This window comes from Melanostigma gelatinosum (assembly GCF_949748355.1).
Source record: "Melanostigma gelatinosum genome assembly, chromosome: 20".
Lineage (NCBI taxonomy): Eukaryota > Metazoa > Chordata > Actinopteri > Perciformes > Zoarcidae > Melanostigma > Melanostigma gelatinosum.
In genome coordinates this window covers 13,583,834-13,599,708 of record NC_136653.1, presented here as the reverse complement: position 1 = coordinate 13,599,708, position 15,875 = coordinate 13,583,834, and the positions used below count along the sequence as shown (strand labels likewise).

The 15,875-nt window shown below is 45.1% G+C and overlaps 2 protein-coding genes across 4 annotated transcripts in view; one reads left to right on the top strand and one right to left on the bottom strand.

Moving 5' to 3' along the window:
- Positions 1-195: 195 nt before the first annotated feature.
- pde7a (phosphodiesterase 7A) overlaps positions 196-15,875 on the bottom strand; it is an 18,221-nt gene continuing 2,541 nt past the window's right edge. The window contains exons 2-13 of one of the 3 annotated variants that reach the window (XM_079292047.1): positions 9,583-9,643; positions 8,151-8,183; positions 6,900-6,986; positions 6,061-6,215; positions 5,898-5,961; positions 4,252-4,448; positions 4,014-4,145; positions 3,778-3,869; positions 3,482-3,626; positions 2,461-2,557; positions 2,178-2,258; positions 196-2,073 (exon numbers count right to left, since the gene is read on the bottom strand). In XM_079292047.1, coding sequence (XP_079148173.1) covers positions 1,796-2,073; positions 2,178-2,258; positions 2,461-2,557; positions 3,482-3,626; positions 3,778-3,869; positions 4,014-4,145; positions 4,252-4,448; positions 5,898-5,961; positions 6,061-6,215; positions 6,900-6,986; positions 8,151-8,183; positions 9,583-9,643 — 1,422 coding nt within the window. In that variant the 3' untranslated portion in view covers positions 196-1,795. Of the gene's footprint in view, positions 2,074-2,177; positions 2,259-2,460; positions 2,558-3,481; positions 3,627-3,777; positions 3,870-4,013; positions 4,146-4,251; positions 4,449-5,897; positions 5,962-6,060; positions 6,216-6,899; positions 6,990-8,150; positions 8,184-9,582; positions 9,644-15,875 lie in introns of all 3 variants that reach the window. The other 2 variants (XM_079292048.1, XM_079292049.1) reach the window with 2 other exon arrangements.
- LOC306794125 (tripartite motif-containing protein 55-like) overlaps positions 12,124-15,875 on the top strand; it is a 16,981-nt gene continuing 13,229 nt past the window's right edge. The window contains exon 1 of the mRNA XM_079292050.1: positions 12,124-12,221. The gene's annotated coding sequence lies outside the window, so the exon portion shown is untranslated. The remainder of the gene's footprint in view (positions 12,222-15,875) is intronic.

Here is a 15,875-nt window from a genome sequence, read left to right as displayed (position 1 = left end):
TGTTCAGTCCTGACTTGCTCTGGTGTAAATCTGTCTTGAGTTCCAGCCGAATCACTTACTCGTATGAAACTGTCAGTCAAGAGATCAAAGATGGTGTAACTGAACTTCCATGGCATTGATTTAGCATTTACATATTTCTGCTAATGTTGACTACAGTGTTAGCCTGCATGCTTTAACTGTGTGAAAGCCAATGAAACAATTTAACAGGTTTTATTATTCAAATCGAAACTGCAACAGGCATGTATCAAAAAGGTCAATACAGCAAAGCCTCTACAAAATCTGGCTCGACACTGAAGTCTTCCCAAAAAATGGCTGTCGCAACAAATTGTAAACAGTTTTATCAACAGTCTTACAGCACATACAGCAAAAATACAAATCAGCCAAAGTAAGAAAAGCACCTGTTATCTTTCAAAAATGTTCAAAACACAATTTGTGCCACTATATCGAATCAAGGTAGACGAACCAAACACGAAGAAATGGAATGTTCAGAGTCACGCGACCATCTTGTTTCCGTACAACAAAAGGACAGCTGTAGTTGTTCCTCACAACAAAAAGGCAAAGGGATCATCGGACAGTGCATTCAAAGACAAGCACGCCATGCACTTGATGGGAACAGGAGCTGGTTTGGTCACTTAGCATAGTTTGTGCATAGTTATAAGGCATCACTCAAGCAGTCTTTTAGGTTGCATGTGGCCGTGAGAGACATTCTGCGGAGGGGGAGAGTCTCCTCCAGTAGATCCTAGCCAGGAAAAACCAACAACCCTGCATCGTCCGCAGTCACCTCCTCCCCCCTCTCTCCCTCTTGATAAGAGACTGGCAAAACCCTGAGCGAGTTGCGTGGAGTGGAGTTCCAGGTGAGATGCATGTGCAGTGAGTAACTGATCTCCAGTCTGGGAGGGAAGCTACCCCCGAGTTCAACCAGCACTGGAAGATTCGGTAAACATCAGAAAAAGACTAACGTCTACAATACCTTCACGGGGTCTCTCGGAGACTCAGCTGCACATCATCGTTATTCGAGAGTGCAAGAACACATTGTAGCACAGGCGGAGTAACTTATGGCATCTGGTGTGTTTGAATAAGGTACCGCTCATGGCTTCAACAGTGGGATGACAGTTCAAAAACAAACGAGTGGTTCTTCACATCTGTCCTTCGAAGGCAAACCGTGGAGCCGACGTGATTCACTTCACTTCAAGGGAGAAACGACAAACAAGAAAATGCGTAAACAGTCTTCGTAGAGGCAGCAAAAGGACCGGGCTTCTCACATTTGTTTTTTTGTTTTACATGAGGAAGAATCTTCAATACAAATGCAACATGGCATTAAGTCTTAGGAGGGTCTCGTGTCGGAATACTCCAGTTGTCTCAGTCTTCAAACTTTGTTTTCAAATGGCACTTCAAAATACCAGAAAAAAAAAGAAAATGTCTTCTTCAGCTTCCACTGCTTTCCCCTTAAGGTTCACCAACACAAACAAAAAGTGGTGTTCAGTCAGTCATGCCAAAACTATAGTGGACAAATAAATAAAACGAAAGAAATGACAGCAGTAGCCAAATGAGGTATCTATGTATTGCTCTATGCCAAAAAAAAAAAAAAAAGAGTTAAGAATTAAATAAATTAAATAAAATCAGTGGTTTATCAAGATGGGAGGCATAAGCAACAAAACATAAAGAAGGTGTCAGGATCAGGTGGGGCAGCAGCAGCTGGGCTGCAGGCCACTGCATGTCCCACCAGGCCCCCCAGTGTGGTGAGGCCCCAAAAGCCGGGGCCAGGAGGTTGAGATGAAAGGGCACACAAGGAGTGTCAGGATTCTTTGCTTCCCTGAGGTATTTCTTTGGCGCTGGTTCCTCCCGCGGCCGTAACGGTGGTGCTGTCTCTCCGAGCGGCGGCGGCGCCGCCTTCCGAGTCGGCGTCGGCAGAGCTGGGCTCCGCCTCCTTGGAGACGGAGGTTTGTTGCTGCTGTAGGCCGACCCAGCTGGCCTTGTTTAGCCCCATGTGGCCCAGCATGGTCTGGGACAGACGTGTGTCGGAGAAACGGGTCCACTCTGCGAACAGCGGCTCCGCCACGTACGTCATGAAGCCTGGAGGAAGAGAAGAGGCGGCAGGCACATGTTAGGGCTACGTGTCGAGAGGGGAGGTTGTTGGTGAAAGCTGAATACAACAAATACACAACACAGCGATGTACCTATTTGAATTTTGCCAACTGTGTTGATCTCTCTGTCAAAAAGTGGGCTGACTTCAAGTCTGTGCTTCTTCTCAATGTCTCCTAAAAGAGCAGAACAAAACAGACTCAACACACGAGCTTTTATATGACCTCATGTGATCTGCTATTATAGACACTCTGTAGCAGAGAATAAACAGAAAAAACGCAAAGGAAGGAGCTGTACTTGGATTAACTAAAAGAGCCAAATAAATAGCTTAAGGGGAATGCAAACAATATAACAGAATGCAGTAGAAAAGATGATAACCTTGTTGGAAGAACTCCTCCGTCACTTTCTCACTCCACCGTTTGCTCAGCTCCCAGGGTCTGCAGGGGTTACAGATGTCGGCACACTTCAGAGCCATCTGTAACATGGTGGGAATAAAAAAAAACACACATGAAAAGCTCACAGTGTTGCTGAGATGAAGAAGTACTGACGGCCGTTAATATTCCAGAATCCCAACAACTGCCCGACATATGTTTTGAATAGCAATATAAACAGCAATAAGATACAAACGGCATGATCAAACACGTATTTTATTTAAGTCAGCTGAATGAATTCTTCACAGACTTTGCGAAATGAGCATATCGGCTAGTGTACAACAACCAAATAAGACAAATAGCCTCGCTATTGTTAATTAAATAAAGACATCGGGATATTTATCTTTGCCTTCTAAGCCCGTCAAATAAAATAACTAAAGTTGAGTCAAGTGAAGAAGTGGTCTAAAAATTTTTTAATTTGCGTCTGTCAAATTTAAAATAGGGTTCGTTGGGCTGTACCGATTACTTCGAAGCTTCCTTCATTACGTTGACATTCAAACTATTAATAACTTACAGAGGCATTGTAAACAATACCCCCCCACCCCCTCCCAAGCACACAAACAGCCAGCGAGGCGGCTCTCAGTCCTCCTCTGTGTCGGCCCTCAGTCCAAAAGTCAAAATTGATTGAAAATAGAATAGATGTAATCATTTCCAAAATTCACAACCTGTTTTTATCTCCCGAAATATTCTGCTTCAATCCAGATGTGCTGGTGCCGTTTAACCTTTCCACTACAGTCAAAAAACTGAGACGCGAAGTGTCAGATAATGATTTGACTTATTTGTCGATCATATTTCATCTACCACACAGGATAATGGCACAAAGCAGGAATATGCCAGCTACAGTAAACCCTGTGTGTGTGTGTGTGTGTGTGTGTGTGTGTGTGTGTGTGTGTGTGTGTGTGTGTGTGTGTGTGTGTGTGTGTGTGTGTGTGTGTGTGTGTGTGTGCATGATGGAGGAGCTAACTGACCTGCAGAATGAAGTGACGGTGGCTGGCATTGCTCAAGCACAGGTTCTCTTGGTCCAGGTGCCTGCGAAACCTGGACAGGTAATCATTCTGTCTGCTGATGTCCGTGGCCAGGATTAAGGAGCCCAACTCCCTCTCCATGTTCAGGCTGAGGGGTCGGAAACACAAGATGACCAGATCGGTTAGCGCTGCGTGCGGCATCTGATGGCATTAGCTCTACCAACTCAGTCTTTTGAAATAGCTTCAAATGTAGCAGAGTTTTCTTAGCACACTCAGCATCTTCTCAGTGTCAGACTGACCTGTCCTCAGCAGGCAGATGGGAGAACAGCCCAGTCTCTCTGAGCAGGCCCACTGCTGACTTCCAGTGGTGGTTTTCCAGAACTGAGGTATTCTGCACATTTAAAAAAAAAAAAAAAAAAGGGGAAAAGAAATGTGCACAGACACATTCATTCAATAAGTCACATGACTTATTCCACTTCAATGCATCCTTAAGAAAGTGCTGCCAGGCTTAAGAGCGACTGTTATGTGGTTTTACCCGATAGAGCGTAGCTAGATAGTGGTCAGTCTTGATGAGGAAAGGCTGGTTGACCCCGGGATGGTCCAGGTCATGTGTGGCGGCTGCCAGGATTCCAAGTATGATGTCACAAGAGGTCAGAGATTTGGCAAGCTGCATTGACAACAACACAACGGTTACGATTGGTCCTTAACATACAGCTACTCCTTCAGATCTGGATGTTTTATACCATCGTCGGTGCGAGGTTTTCATGTCTCACCATGGGTTCCTGCATGTAGCAGTACATGGCCTGTGTGACATCGGCGGCGTGGACAGCGTTGTGGTAGGGGTTGTCGCTGTGATAGTCCTCCTGGACCATGACCAGGAACCTCCACAGTTTGACCATGTCCAGCTGGAAGAGCTCCACCAGGCCATACTGGTTCAGCAGGTGGAAGGTCAGGGTGATCAGACCGTTTCCTGAACAAGAGGAATATCAGAGTGAGCGTTCCGCTTTCATCCGGTTGGTGTTATCTCTTTTCACTTGCAACCAAAATGATGAAATTGTTGCGATGTAAAATATGAATATCCGTTCTGCTCAGTGGAATGCAGGAGTTATTTTTCTATTCTGTAGTTAATTGTATTTGTGCATCCACTTCCTCTAAGCCTGCCTGGCCTACCCAGTCTTCACTTCCCATAGTTACATATGTGATTTGTGATTTTTCATCCTTTCTTCTCAGAGCACTATGCACTTCAGCTCTGACGCATCTCTTGCTAAACATCAAAAACGGATGTGGCGAGAACAAAAGAATAACCAAAGACATGCTTGTCTCTGCCAGAGTTATGGCCGAGTCATAACCCCTTTTTTAATGATACGACATATCTTGTTCTTATCTACCGAGGCTCCCGTCAGTGCAGAAATATGTTGTAGTTCATTCAATATGCTCCTCATGAGACAAAATGAAGTCGATTGAACTGCTGTTGATCTTTAGCCAGGAACCAAACTCCATTTCACCTGCACGGCAAAATAAACAAACTATTGTATCATTCTCCTCGAAATTCAGCAATTCAATTATCGAATTAATCTTTCCTTCAAAATGTTCATCTTTCATAAATTCTTTCATCTAACTACATATCAAAGAATCTCCGATTGTCTGTACGACCTTTGCACATCTCCGAAACCTCTCATGCGATCTACGTCACACTTAGCGGCTGTATTGTTGGGGACCTCATGGAGTGCTTTGTCAAATTTTGTTGGTTTTTTGTTGAAAAGCAAGCAACTAATACGCCTTCTTTGTAAACTATTAACTGTTGATCGTAAAACTATTAAAACCGTACAGTAGAAGTCATGCATCCACATGTTTACTTCAAGTGCAGAGTGAACGAGAGGCCTTACCATCGCAACGCTTTCCAAAGTGGAGCTTTCTATTACGATATGATGCTGGATAGTTGAAGTAATAATAATTCACGATATTTTATTCTGCAACCTAACCAGCGACATTTCTTTTGTCAAGTTAATGTAGTGCTACAAGGTTTTCCTCTGAAGTACAAGTACACAGTAAGTAGTATACAGCTGAGATGCTCATTTTTTAAAGTGTTTTGGGGAAGAATGACAGACAGAATAGTAATGATTCAATATTTTTTATGTACAAACATTATCATAAATCTGTAGCTGTTTGAGGCCCTTTTAGTTATTTGTACGAGTTGTTCTTGAGAAAGATGCAAGCAGCCACACCACAGGCCGAGGATGTGGCCCAACAGACGCTCTAGTAAATCCTCTGTGTCGTCAGACATCCAATAGATGGCACCATTGGCAATACATTGAACATAAAGGCTGGTTTAATGCTGGATCTTCAGTGCTCCGCTACGTCGGTGTCATGACTTTTTAAAACAACTTGTGAACAGTATTCCAGATCATATTTTACGTACCGTTTGTCAACCTATCGAAGAGGAAAATGTCAAAATTCCAGTTCCCGACTTTTTCCAGCATGCACTGCAAGAGAGGTGAGAAGAGAAGCGCAGAATTAGTGATGCGAAGTCTGAACAAGAAGTGATTGATCACGGCGTCGTCACACAGAGGTGGGTGTCTTACTTTGGCCTGTCCAGTGTAGTCTTCATCCAGGATGTGGAGGGGGATCTGCTGGGGGACTCCCCGCAGCAGACGGTATGAGTGTAGGTACCTCTGGAAGCTGAGCAGTCTGTGGACCCTCCTTTCAGGAGCTGTGCTCGCTGACGTGCCCAGCCGTGCTGCACACACACACATCAATTGACAAAAGATGTGATGTGTAAAATATGTAACAATCTTTTTGGTAAATGTTTATTTTAGAAGCTCATTAAAATCATTTGGGTTGCACAAACTCGGTGGGGATCTGACACCAACACAGAGATATACAAACAGTCGCTGCTGACACAGCCGCCCACTCATAAGCCTTTCATCTGGGATCACACAGCAGACATGCTTTGTCAGTGGTCTCTCACTCTCTCTCTCTCACACACACACACACACACACACACACACACACACACACACACACACACCCCCACACACCCCCACACACACACACACACACTCACTCACTGTGTCTGAATAAACCCTGGCTGCAATCCGGAAACACGTCAGCAAGAAGTAGGATTACTTTTGGGTGAAAATGTAACTACACACACACGCACACACACTACTTCTCCCCAACTGTTTGATATTTTCTTAAAAGGTTTCAATGAGTTTGAAAGCGGTTATTTTATCACGCACCCATTCACAAAGCTTTGATAAAAAGCCTCTCACATGGTTCACACTGGGACACGCCTTGGTCTCTATCATCATGTGAAATGCTGTATGAACGCAGCGCACAAACATGTGTCAATCTGGCTGCAGAGGAACAAACTGTGGGCCGGCAGAGTCGTGGTTATCGGCTGGCTGCGAGTCATACTCACTGTGAAGAGTTCGGAAGTCGATCCACAGGTACGGGTGGGAGATTCTTCGTTCCGGTTCAAATCCAACCTGACTTCTCACTCTCACATCTCCTAGAAGAAATCAACACTTATTTCCTCAAGATTCAAGCCGCTTGAAAAAGAAACGTGGCTGAATGTGCTCGGCTGGTATTTACAAATACTTTTTATTATATACTGGAATTGATCTTGCTTAAGTGCCACAAGGATGGGCTTTTACCACAGATACGCAGATGAACAGAGCACTACGATAAGACAATTACAAATGTATGTGAAACTACCAACACAGCTGAAATCCTGCCTCTGTTCGGACAAACACAGCCAGACAGAATATTCTCATATAGATCATCAGTCCTTCTAAAAAGCTCAAACTGACTCTGGTTTTCTGGTAATATCATAAGATTAATTAGAATTCAGACTCACTAATATTCCCCTAACTTTAGGTTTTGAAGACACAATAGATTATTTTGTTAGAAGTCAACAGCAACGTATCCCTCGAGTCAAAGCATCATGGGAGCTGTAGTTGTTGAATGTTAAGAAAATAATCAACTTTGTCGAGTCAGTATGGTCGTGGATGTGCATTTACTCATCAAAGAGGACATATTCTGTCTTACACTAAGCATTGAAAGTGAAACAGGACTTTGCCTCTCTGCTGTCAACAAGTGGTGAAAACCCATCATTCTGGTACTCCAAGCAAACTAAAACAAGCAAAAGATGTGATTTTGTAAATACTATTCCACCCAAGCCTGCTGTATACTATCCATGTGCGGGCACGGTTACGCACAAACACACTCCCACGTCCAAAATTCAACAGACAGACAAGTCAGTCAATCAACAGCTGAGCATGCAATGCCATGTCAGGACAATCTGCTCTACTATTAGTACTCAGAGCCACTGATGGGATCCGTAGTACATCGATGACTGCATTTAGTCGTCAGGCAGAGCAGCGGGAACAGGCTCCAGACGTGGACCAAAAAGACGGCGGCCGGCCTGCTTGTGGACTGCAGTCGGGAGCAGTGAGAGGTGTGGTGAGGCGACAGGATGGCGAGGTGACTGATGCAGTAAAATGCTAGTGTGTAGTTCCAGGCAACACTCTAAATGCAGCAAGACTCTCTACGGCAGTAAAAGCACCAAGGTGCTAAACAGTGCAATGCATTATGTTTCCAGCATGGCACTTCTGATCGTTTGTGCATTAACAATTCAAATCAAAAGCAGTCACACAGGTGTGTTACTTACTTGCAAATGGCTGTTTGAATACTACACAAGCTCCTATCAAAATATCAGAAACTAAGAATTACAATTCAAGGCGTAACGATGCTCAACATTGTGTTGAAAAGCACAAAATTCATGCACTCCTAGGTAGTGAGTGTGTCCACATTTATATACATCTGTCACATCAATCTCTGTGTGCTAGGGCTCGGCACGTGTGTGTGTGTGTGTGTGCTTGGTGTGTTGTTTCAGAGTCGCAGGGTCCATGTTTCTCCTGCGCTGCATTAGTGCTGGAGCTCTGGGGTGGATGTAGGTCATGTCATTATAACTGATGCGGCGAAAGCTCCGAGTCCTGCTATTTGAAAGCACATCAACTTTAACTTGGCAGACTGAACCCTGGCCCGGTGCAAACAGCAGTCTGCATTAGCGGGGGCCTCTCCTCACACTCAATTTAATAGAACGTCTACAGACACACAGATGCTATACGCCGGTGACATTACGAGACTGCCGTCATACTTAGCCAAGTAAAAGGATTTTTTTTTTTTTTTTAAAGAAGAAAAAAAAAAAAAAAAAAAAAAAAAAGCTCCTTCGGTGAGCTCGATAAATTGCTAGAACTGCGAGTAGACGCACGTGGCAGCAGTCGAGACGTGGGCATTATTAAGCTAGAGAGAAACAAAAGTTAAGCAATATTATGTGAAAGCTACATAGACGTCGAGTAAGCCTTAAACTTCCCCTGCTGTTTGATGCTCCCTGCCTACTCACTGAACTTCTCAGCAGCAATCGGATATCTATGAACGACACTGAGCTGCTCACTACCAGCTCACTACCTAGCTCACTACCAGCCAAACGGCATCGGATTTATGAATAAAAAGGTGGCGAAAGTTGCATGCGAGGGCACATCCGTGTGGGGCGGACTGATGTCGGGGGTCCACCCAGGCTCTAATGGCACCATTATCCTCAATAGCCTTATTGATTAGGCCAGGACTGCTCTTCTGGCTGCTTCCTAGATGCATTTGACTCCCATCTGCCTGGCAGAGCTATGAGCCTCCAGCCTCATCCATTTTCTAAACTGCTTATCCTGTTTAGGGTTGCTGAGGGCAGCAATGGGCAAACTGACACACAGACACACAAGCACTCCAATGAACCCTTAGTCGGTTTAGTGTTCAAATGAAATTCTGTACCCTCAACAAACCTGATCAAACAAAAGACACTCAACACTACAGATACACAATATAGATATCCATTCAGATTGAGAGATTACCAACAGGCCAAGGATTGAGTGGACATGCACTCTAGTGCAGCCCCATCTCTTCATAATCTCTACATCCATCTGTTGTAGATCTCACTGCTTTTTCAGCCATTGTGTATTAAGAAATGAACATGATCATGGAGGAGATAAACCTACTGATGTCTAGTGTGTGTGTGTGTGTGTACGAACATAGAACGGGGAAACACTTACCTAGCATACGAATGTACAGCGCCGTCTGGTCAGAGCTGTCATAGGAGATGGCCCCTCGTCTCTAAACGGACAAACAGAAACATCAACAACCGTTCAAGGTTTATTACCAATAAAATGTTACATTATTGAAATAAAATAATTGCAAGCGGTCCCAGAATTGGTGTGGGTGGTATCACGATCCCATCTCCAACCAAACACACACCTCAAAAACACAAAATAACATACAGAGTTAGATAAGTGGAGGGTGGTGTAATGTTGCTATTGTTTGTTCTAATCTGATGTTTGTGTGTGTGTGTGTGTGTGTGTGTCCACATAACACGTGTTCCTCACATGACTGATAGCAGTGGTGTAAGTGCCGTATGAGGCTGATGATATGAAGCTGGAACATGTTTATCAGTGTAGCGGTTTGCGCACACACACACACACACACTTCCCCAAATGTCCCAACCTACCTGATAAGTATTATTTGACACGTTTGCTTCCTTTACAAGTCTTTCTCAAAACAGTTACAAATACACAAACTTTAAAAAGTATGTATGAAATAATGACTTCCCTGATCTGACGTCAGCAGGTGAATGCAATTTGACTAGTGTCCTGTGTAGGGATTCAGGCAATGCCTTCCAAAATTCCCCTTTTTATTATCAGGGAATGCTTCTCGACGTATGAGGAGAGGCCCGGACAGTTGTGACTCTACACCAGCTGGTCGCCATCTTCATCCCATACCGTTGTTGTGCTAGTACACAGAAACTGACCTATTGTGAAATAATATCATGTTATATGTGTGGTGAATAAGAGGGCTTTCTGTTGACCCAAGAAGCCCAACAAGTTGCCAAATATGAATGACGATCCCAACAAACAAAGCGGATCGGTCGTCTGTTTTAATCTTTACTTGTGTCTACAACACAATCCAGTGCAAACAGTTTCCCACACCAGGAGGCAGCCGCAGCAGCAGCAGCAGCAGAGCACCACAGCGCTAGCTGTAGTGGGTATGGCCGTGGTGACTACATATTTGTTCTGTCGACAGACAGCTGCTCCGGGCTACGCTGAGGCGTCGGCTCACCTCTCTGTGCACTCCAAAAATCCTAGTTCCCCTCCAGGCCGACTCGCCACTCTCCCTTCTGGGGCGACCCTCGTCTAGGGTTACTCATTCCGCAGGGAGCAACTGGTCACGACACAAACACAGACGTACGCGCTTGTATACCGACTACTTCATAACCTTAGGATTACCGTGAATCTCCTTCACACACCTGACACTGTATGTCCTCTAAGCTCATGACAGCAGTCAATCCAAAGCTAATATTTTACCGGCTAGCAAACAGCTCGACTCGGGGTGGGTGATCTGCAGAGCTGTATTTTAGTGTCAACAGGCCGCTGTGTTTACACACAGCACTCGTAGTTAGTGTGAATATTATAGATTGTGTGTATAGATGCATGGGCGGATAGTGTGTGTGTGTGTGTGTGTGTGTGTGTGTGTGTGTGAGGGGGGGGGGGGGGGGGGGGGGGGTTGGTATCAGCTTTAACATGCTTGGGAACTGTGTAATACTGGCTCCAGGGCTGGGAATGGAAGAGTGAACAGTCCTGCCAACACTTGCCCAAACAAACCTTTTGGCCAGAGCTTGCTACACACACACACACACACACACCACAGGGCAAGCCACCAGTTGGCACTTGAGTGGACATTGCTGGCATGTGATAGCTTGTGAGCTGGTAAGGAGGAGGCAGTGCGAACACTTTGTGGATGTCACATTCCCACTGTGAACGGAGGGAGATGTCACGTTTTACCCTTGAAATGGCCATCTCACAACACACACCCCTGCCACGCCTTGTAGTGCCAACACACACAAAACCATACACCAATGGGCCATCCAGTCGTGGTTTACGGAATGAACTTGAGCCCCTCTGTAAGCGCTGTGTTTTGGGCATTCATGCTTCACGGCTGAGGGTGATGGGAAATAAGGGAGCAGGGTGTGTTATGCAATGAGTGCTTCTCCATCGCGCGACTCCATTGTTACATTACGATGGAATAATATAAACATGTGGATTGAACTTAATTGCACGGCCTTGGCTGAGCATGACAGTACTGACCCCTTGGACCCCATACTTCCAGCACCCTTCTGATTCAACATCTTTGGTGGAGGTGGCCTCATCTGACTTAAAAAAAATAAAAATAAAAACGTATATCTGCAACTTCATCCCTGTTTACAATCATTTACATAATGCGTTAAGGGATTTCCAATGTGTGTACTGGCCAAAAAAAAAGCTAACTCTTAAAATGTATTATTTCAGGGGCAAAAGACCCGGTGAAAATTGTTGGGTGCAGCTAAATTATTTGCATTGCATTGGGAAAAATGCATTTACTTTGCATTTCAAAATAGAAACTGTTGGATTTTTCCAACAACTTTAAACAGAGTTCTTGGCTCCTAGTGGCCATTGGAGACATTACAGCTTTAGAGACTTTTGTTTTTTGCTTTGGCTTCACTGGCATCAAACAAGGCAGGGCCAGGATTAATGGCATGATTTATGGCATTTATTTTTCATTTCAGGCTCATGCAAAGCTGGGGTGTGAAGGGAGAAATGTGACTCACTGGGCTATAAAGGAATGAAGTCATCCTCCATCCATCTCTGGTGAATCCCGTACAGTAAGAACTTTTTGAGACATCCAGAAATACAAGAAAACCTTTTATTTTTTAATTATATATATATATATATATATATATATATATATATATATATATATAGATATAGATATAGATATATATGCATCGCATAATGAGACATCATATTTGAACATCTATATTTTGTGAGTAAAATCTGAATATGCAACGTAACCACCAGCATTTCTCGGTCAAGTTAATGCAGCACTACAATGTTTTCCTCTGATGTAGAGGTGCCCAGTAAGTAGTATACAGTCAAGTTGCGTGTTTTTTTTGTGCTCTAGGGGCGTTTTCGTAGTTATTTTTGGGCAATAATGAGTTCGAATATTAGCATGATTCAATATTTTCACATCATAATAAATCTATAGCTGTTAGGGGGCCTTTTAGTTGGGACCCCAGGCCCAGGGAGCCTACTTTGCCTCATGTTAAAGTCTGTCCCTGGTGTTTTTGCTGTGAGCCTAGAGTAGAGGCCTATTTCACCGGTGTTTCTGTCCGTGAGTTGCAGCGACCTGGGTCTGTGACACAACTATGTCGTTTTGTCATTGTTCGTATGAGCGGTTCATGAGAAACACCACAGGCAGAGCAGTGGGCCCGTTCTGAACCAGCTTGTTTTGAAAGGGCACTGCACTAGTGTAGTCAGATCAACTCGCTAGCACACAGATACATGCTCACGGGAATCCTAGCTTATTCGGCCTGCTGGGTTTTTGTAAATGAGCCAGTTGGAGTTTGCTCGCCGCGGTCCGAGAGCCAAATTCTGTTTTGTTTGTGGTTGGGTTTACTGCTAGCCCAACAGTCTGCTCATTGTGCTCCCTGCTGTCCCACGTGAGCTCGTTTACATACAGCTCCGTTTCTTATCGCGGCTTAGTCTTGCTGCCGGGGGTCACAGCATTCAGGTGATGTCAAAATGTCTGGCCAGGTCGTCCAGGTTTGTCATGTTCTGACTCCTACGGTTAAAACAGATGCTGACAGCATGTTATAGTGACGTTTGCTCAAAGCAGACTGATTCATGTACTGTGAGAGTGTGTGTTCGAATTAATAAAAAAAAGGCGCTGGCTAAGTTGCAATAACTCAAAAACAGCTTTTTCAAAACATGCTTCCTTGTAATCATTGCATTGTCAGTAAATCAGCCGGGGACAAGCAAATGAGGAAGCCAGCAGTATTCCCATAAACTGACATATTAGAAACAAAGCCGTGAACGGGCACGGGGACACACACACACACACACACACTTTCATAAACTGAAAGCTTCCGTCTGAGTTATGACGTCTTGCAGCACTCTGCAGTGTGGAACGGCACATTCCACAAACTGAGCCATAAATGTGGACATGTCTGGAGTGAGTGAGAGTGTGTGTGTGTGCGTGCGTGTGCGTCAGCCACTGCATACACAAAGCCCCAGATGGAGTCTACCTGTTGTGAGTGCTTTATGAGACCACTGTCCACTCGGACACACTCCAGCTGCTGAGAGTTTTTTTTGAGAGAGGGCCGCTGGATTGAGGGCAGGGCCCCGAGGGTGAATTGGCCCGAAGCCTCGAGTGGTGTCGACGTCAAAGACCACAGCAGCGCGCTTGTCTGGCCGTAACGTATCTGCAACCGATAAAGTGTATTAAAAGGATTTAAGCCTTCTTCAAAACGGAGAGCTTTAAGGGGGCCTTGTATAAATGTGCTCCATGACACACGTAGAGGTAAGGGGGGGGGGGGGGGGGGCATCACAGGCCACCTACCCCGCACAGGAATTTCATTCATCTAAAACATCATCCCCAGGCTCTAATTGCTTCTCTGGGCCTGTTTAATGCCCCCTCCCCTCCCCCTTGCACATCTTAGCCTTCTCAGGAGAGCAAACAAAACCCAAGCTGACAACCAGTGCGCTTGTGGACAACTATCGTATGTCTATAGAACCACAGTACATATGATTAATATTCAGCCAGAGCAGCTGGCCCCTGGCATCGCGTCCGTTAGCGTGTTGATGTATGGAGCCGCAATCTCACGGCCGATTGCACCCGACACTGCAGCACAAAAACAGAACGGTCATGTGATAAGAGGGGCCCCTTACAGAGACAGACAGACAGGCGGAGAAAAGCACAGAGTGAGTACGTAGAAATGAAGACGGGGTGTACGATTCTTGTTTATTTACGAAAATAGGCTAAAACGCATCCTGGCTTCGTGAACGTAAACATGCATTCCAGGTCATTCACGCAAAAATGACGCAGAAAAACCAAACTTTGGCAGGGAGAGAGTTAAAGATTCTGAGAACTGTTGTGAAACACCAGCCTCGGTGCGTCTGAACAGCTCCTCCAGCATTCTTACCACATCCTGAAACTACGTCAATCCGATTGGCAATGTTGAGAAGAAAAAAAATAGCTTATCGGTTCAGTTAAAAATCAACAAAGTAACTCCCTCAGAAAGAAGCGCCGTAGAGCGTTATCTTATCGTAAGCAGACACATCCATAGTGCGGATGAAACGAGCTGCGATATCTCCCACCCGTATGCACATGCTTATCCTCCTCTCCCGTCACTAAACATTCGCAATCAGGAGGAGTCGATCTCGGGTCAGCGACCAACATGCTCCTGATGATATCTCCGACTGTGATGTGATGGACTGAGCTGAAAGCAGAACAGTGGTCCCAGTCTAAGCCGCTTTCCTTCTATTATCACCACGAGCCGTGTGACTGCTCCGGCCTCATCAACACCTTTCATTGATTCTTGTATCTCTGATTCTTTTGTTTCTTTTTGGGCCAAATGGCATAGAGACTTTAGTTGCAGCCATGTGGAGCATCTCTGAGACAGAGTGCAGCAAAGCCAAACTAACTCTGCGTACCAATGCATGCGTGTGTGTGTGTGTGTTGTGTAGTTTAGATGGGAACCACATGACTCTTTGATGTGTCTTACTCCTTGTCCAAACTAATCCGTCTCAGTGTTTACCCTTCACTCAGAGCAGCCGGAGGGGACCAGCATGCATCGCTGTACACAAAGAACATTTAAATCATCTTCCACCTCACTTTTAGGAATTAATCAAAAAGCAACCAACACGCATTGTAGTAAAAAAAACAAAAACAATACAGGCATTGTACTAGAGAAATGAGCCCATTTATCTAATGCCGTGGCTGTTTTTTCGACGCCCCTTCAAGCAGCATATTTACACCCAACCGTAAGCATTCCACGACCACAGTGACATATTCTTCAGAGACTCCGTCGTGTCTTCTACCCTACTCTTTTGTCCTCTGTTTACAAGAGGAAATGTCTTCATCTGCGAGGGAAGAGGAGGAGGAGGAGGAGGAGGAGGAGGAGGAGGGGGAGGGGGTAGAGGAGAAAGAGAGGGAGAGCTTGTGAGTGAGCGGAACAAGATAGCCGGAGAATGAAAAGAGACTGAGACTCCGGCCATCTGTGAGTCTGGCAGCCAGCCAAACCACTGCCCACAGAGCCCAGGCACATGCCTAACTGCCTCTTGGCAGTGGCAACGGTAGTCCAGAACTGCTTCCACCAACAACAGGCCGGTGGAAGCACACACACACACACACACACACACAAAGAGAACACACGCCGGCCACCGAGGACAAACGCACCCTTATGGTGAAAGTTAGGGCCCAAAACACAATATTTGTAGAAGAAGTGTAATTGCTCTGTGACAAAGGCTGAGTGGCA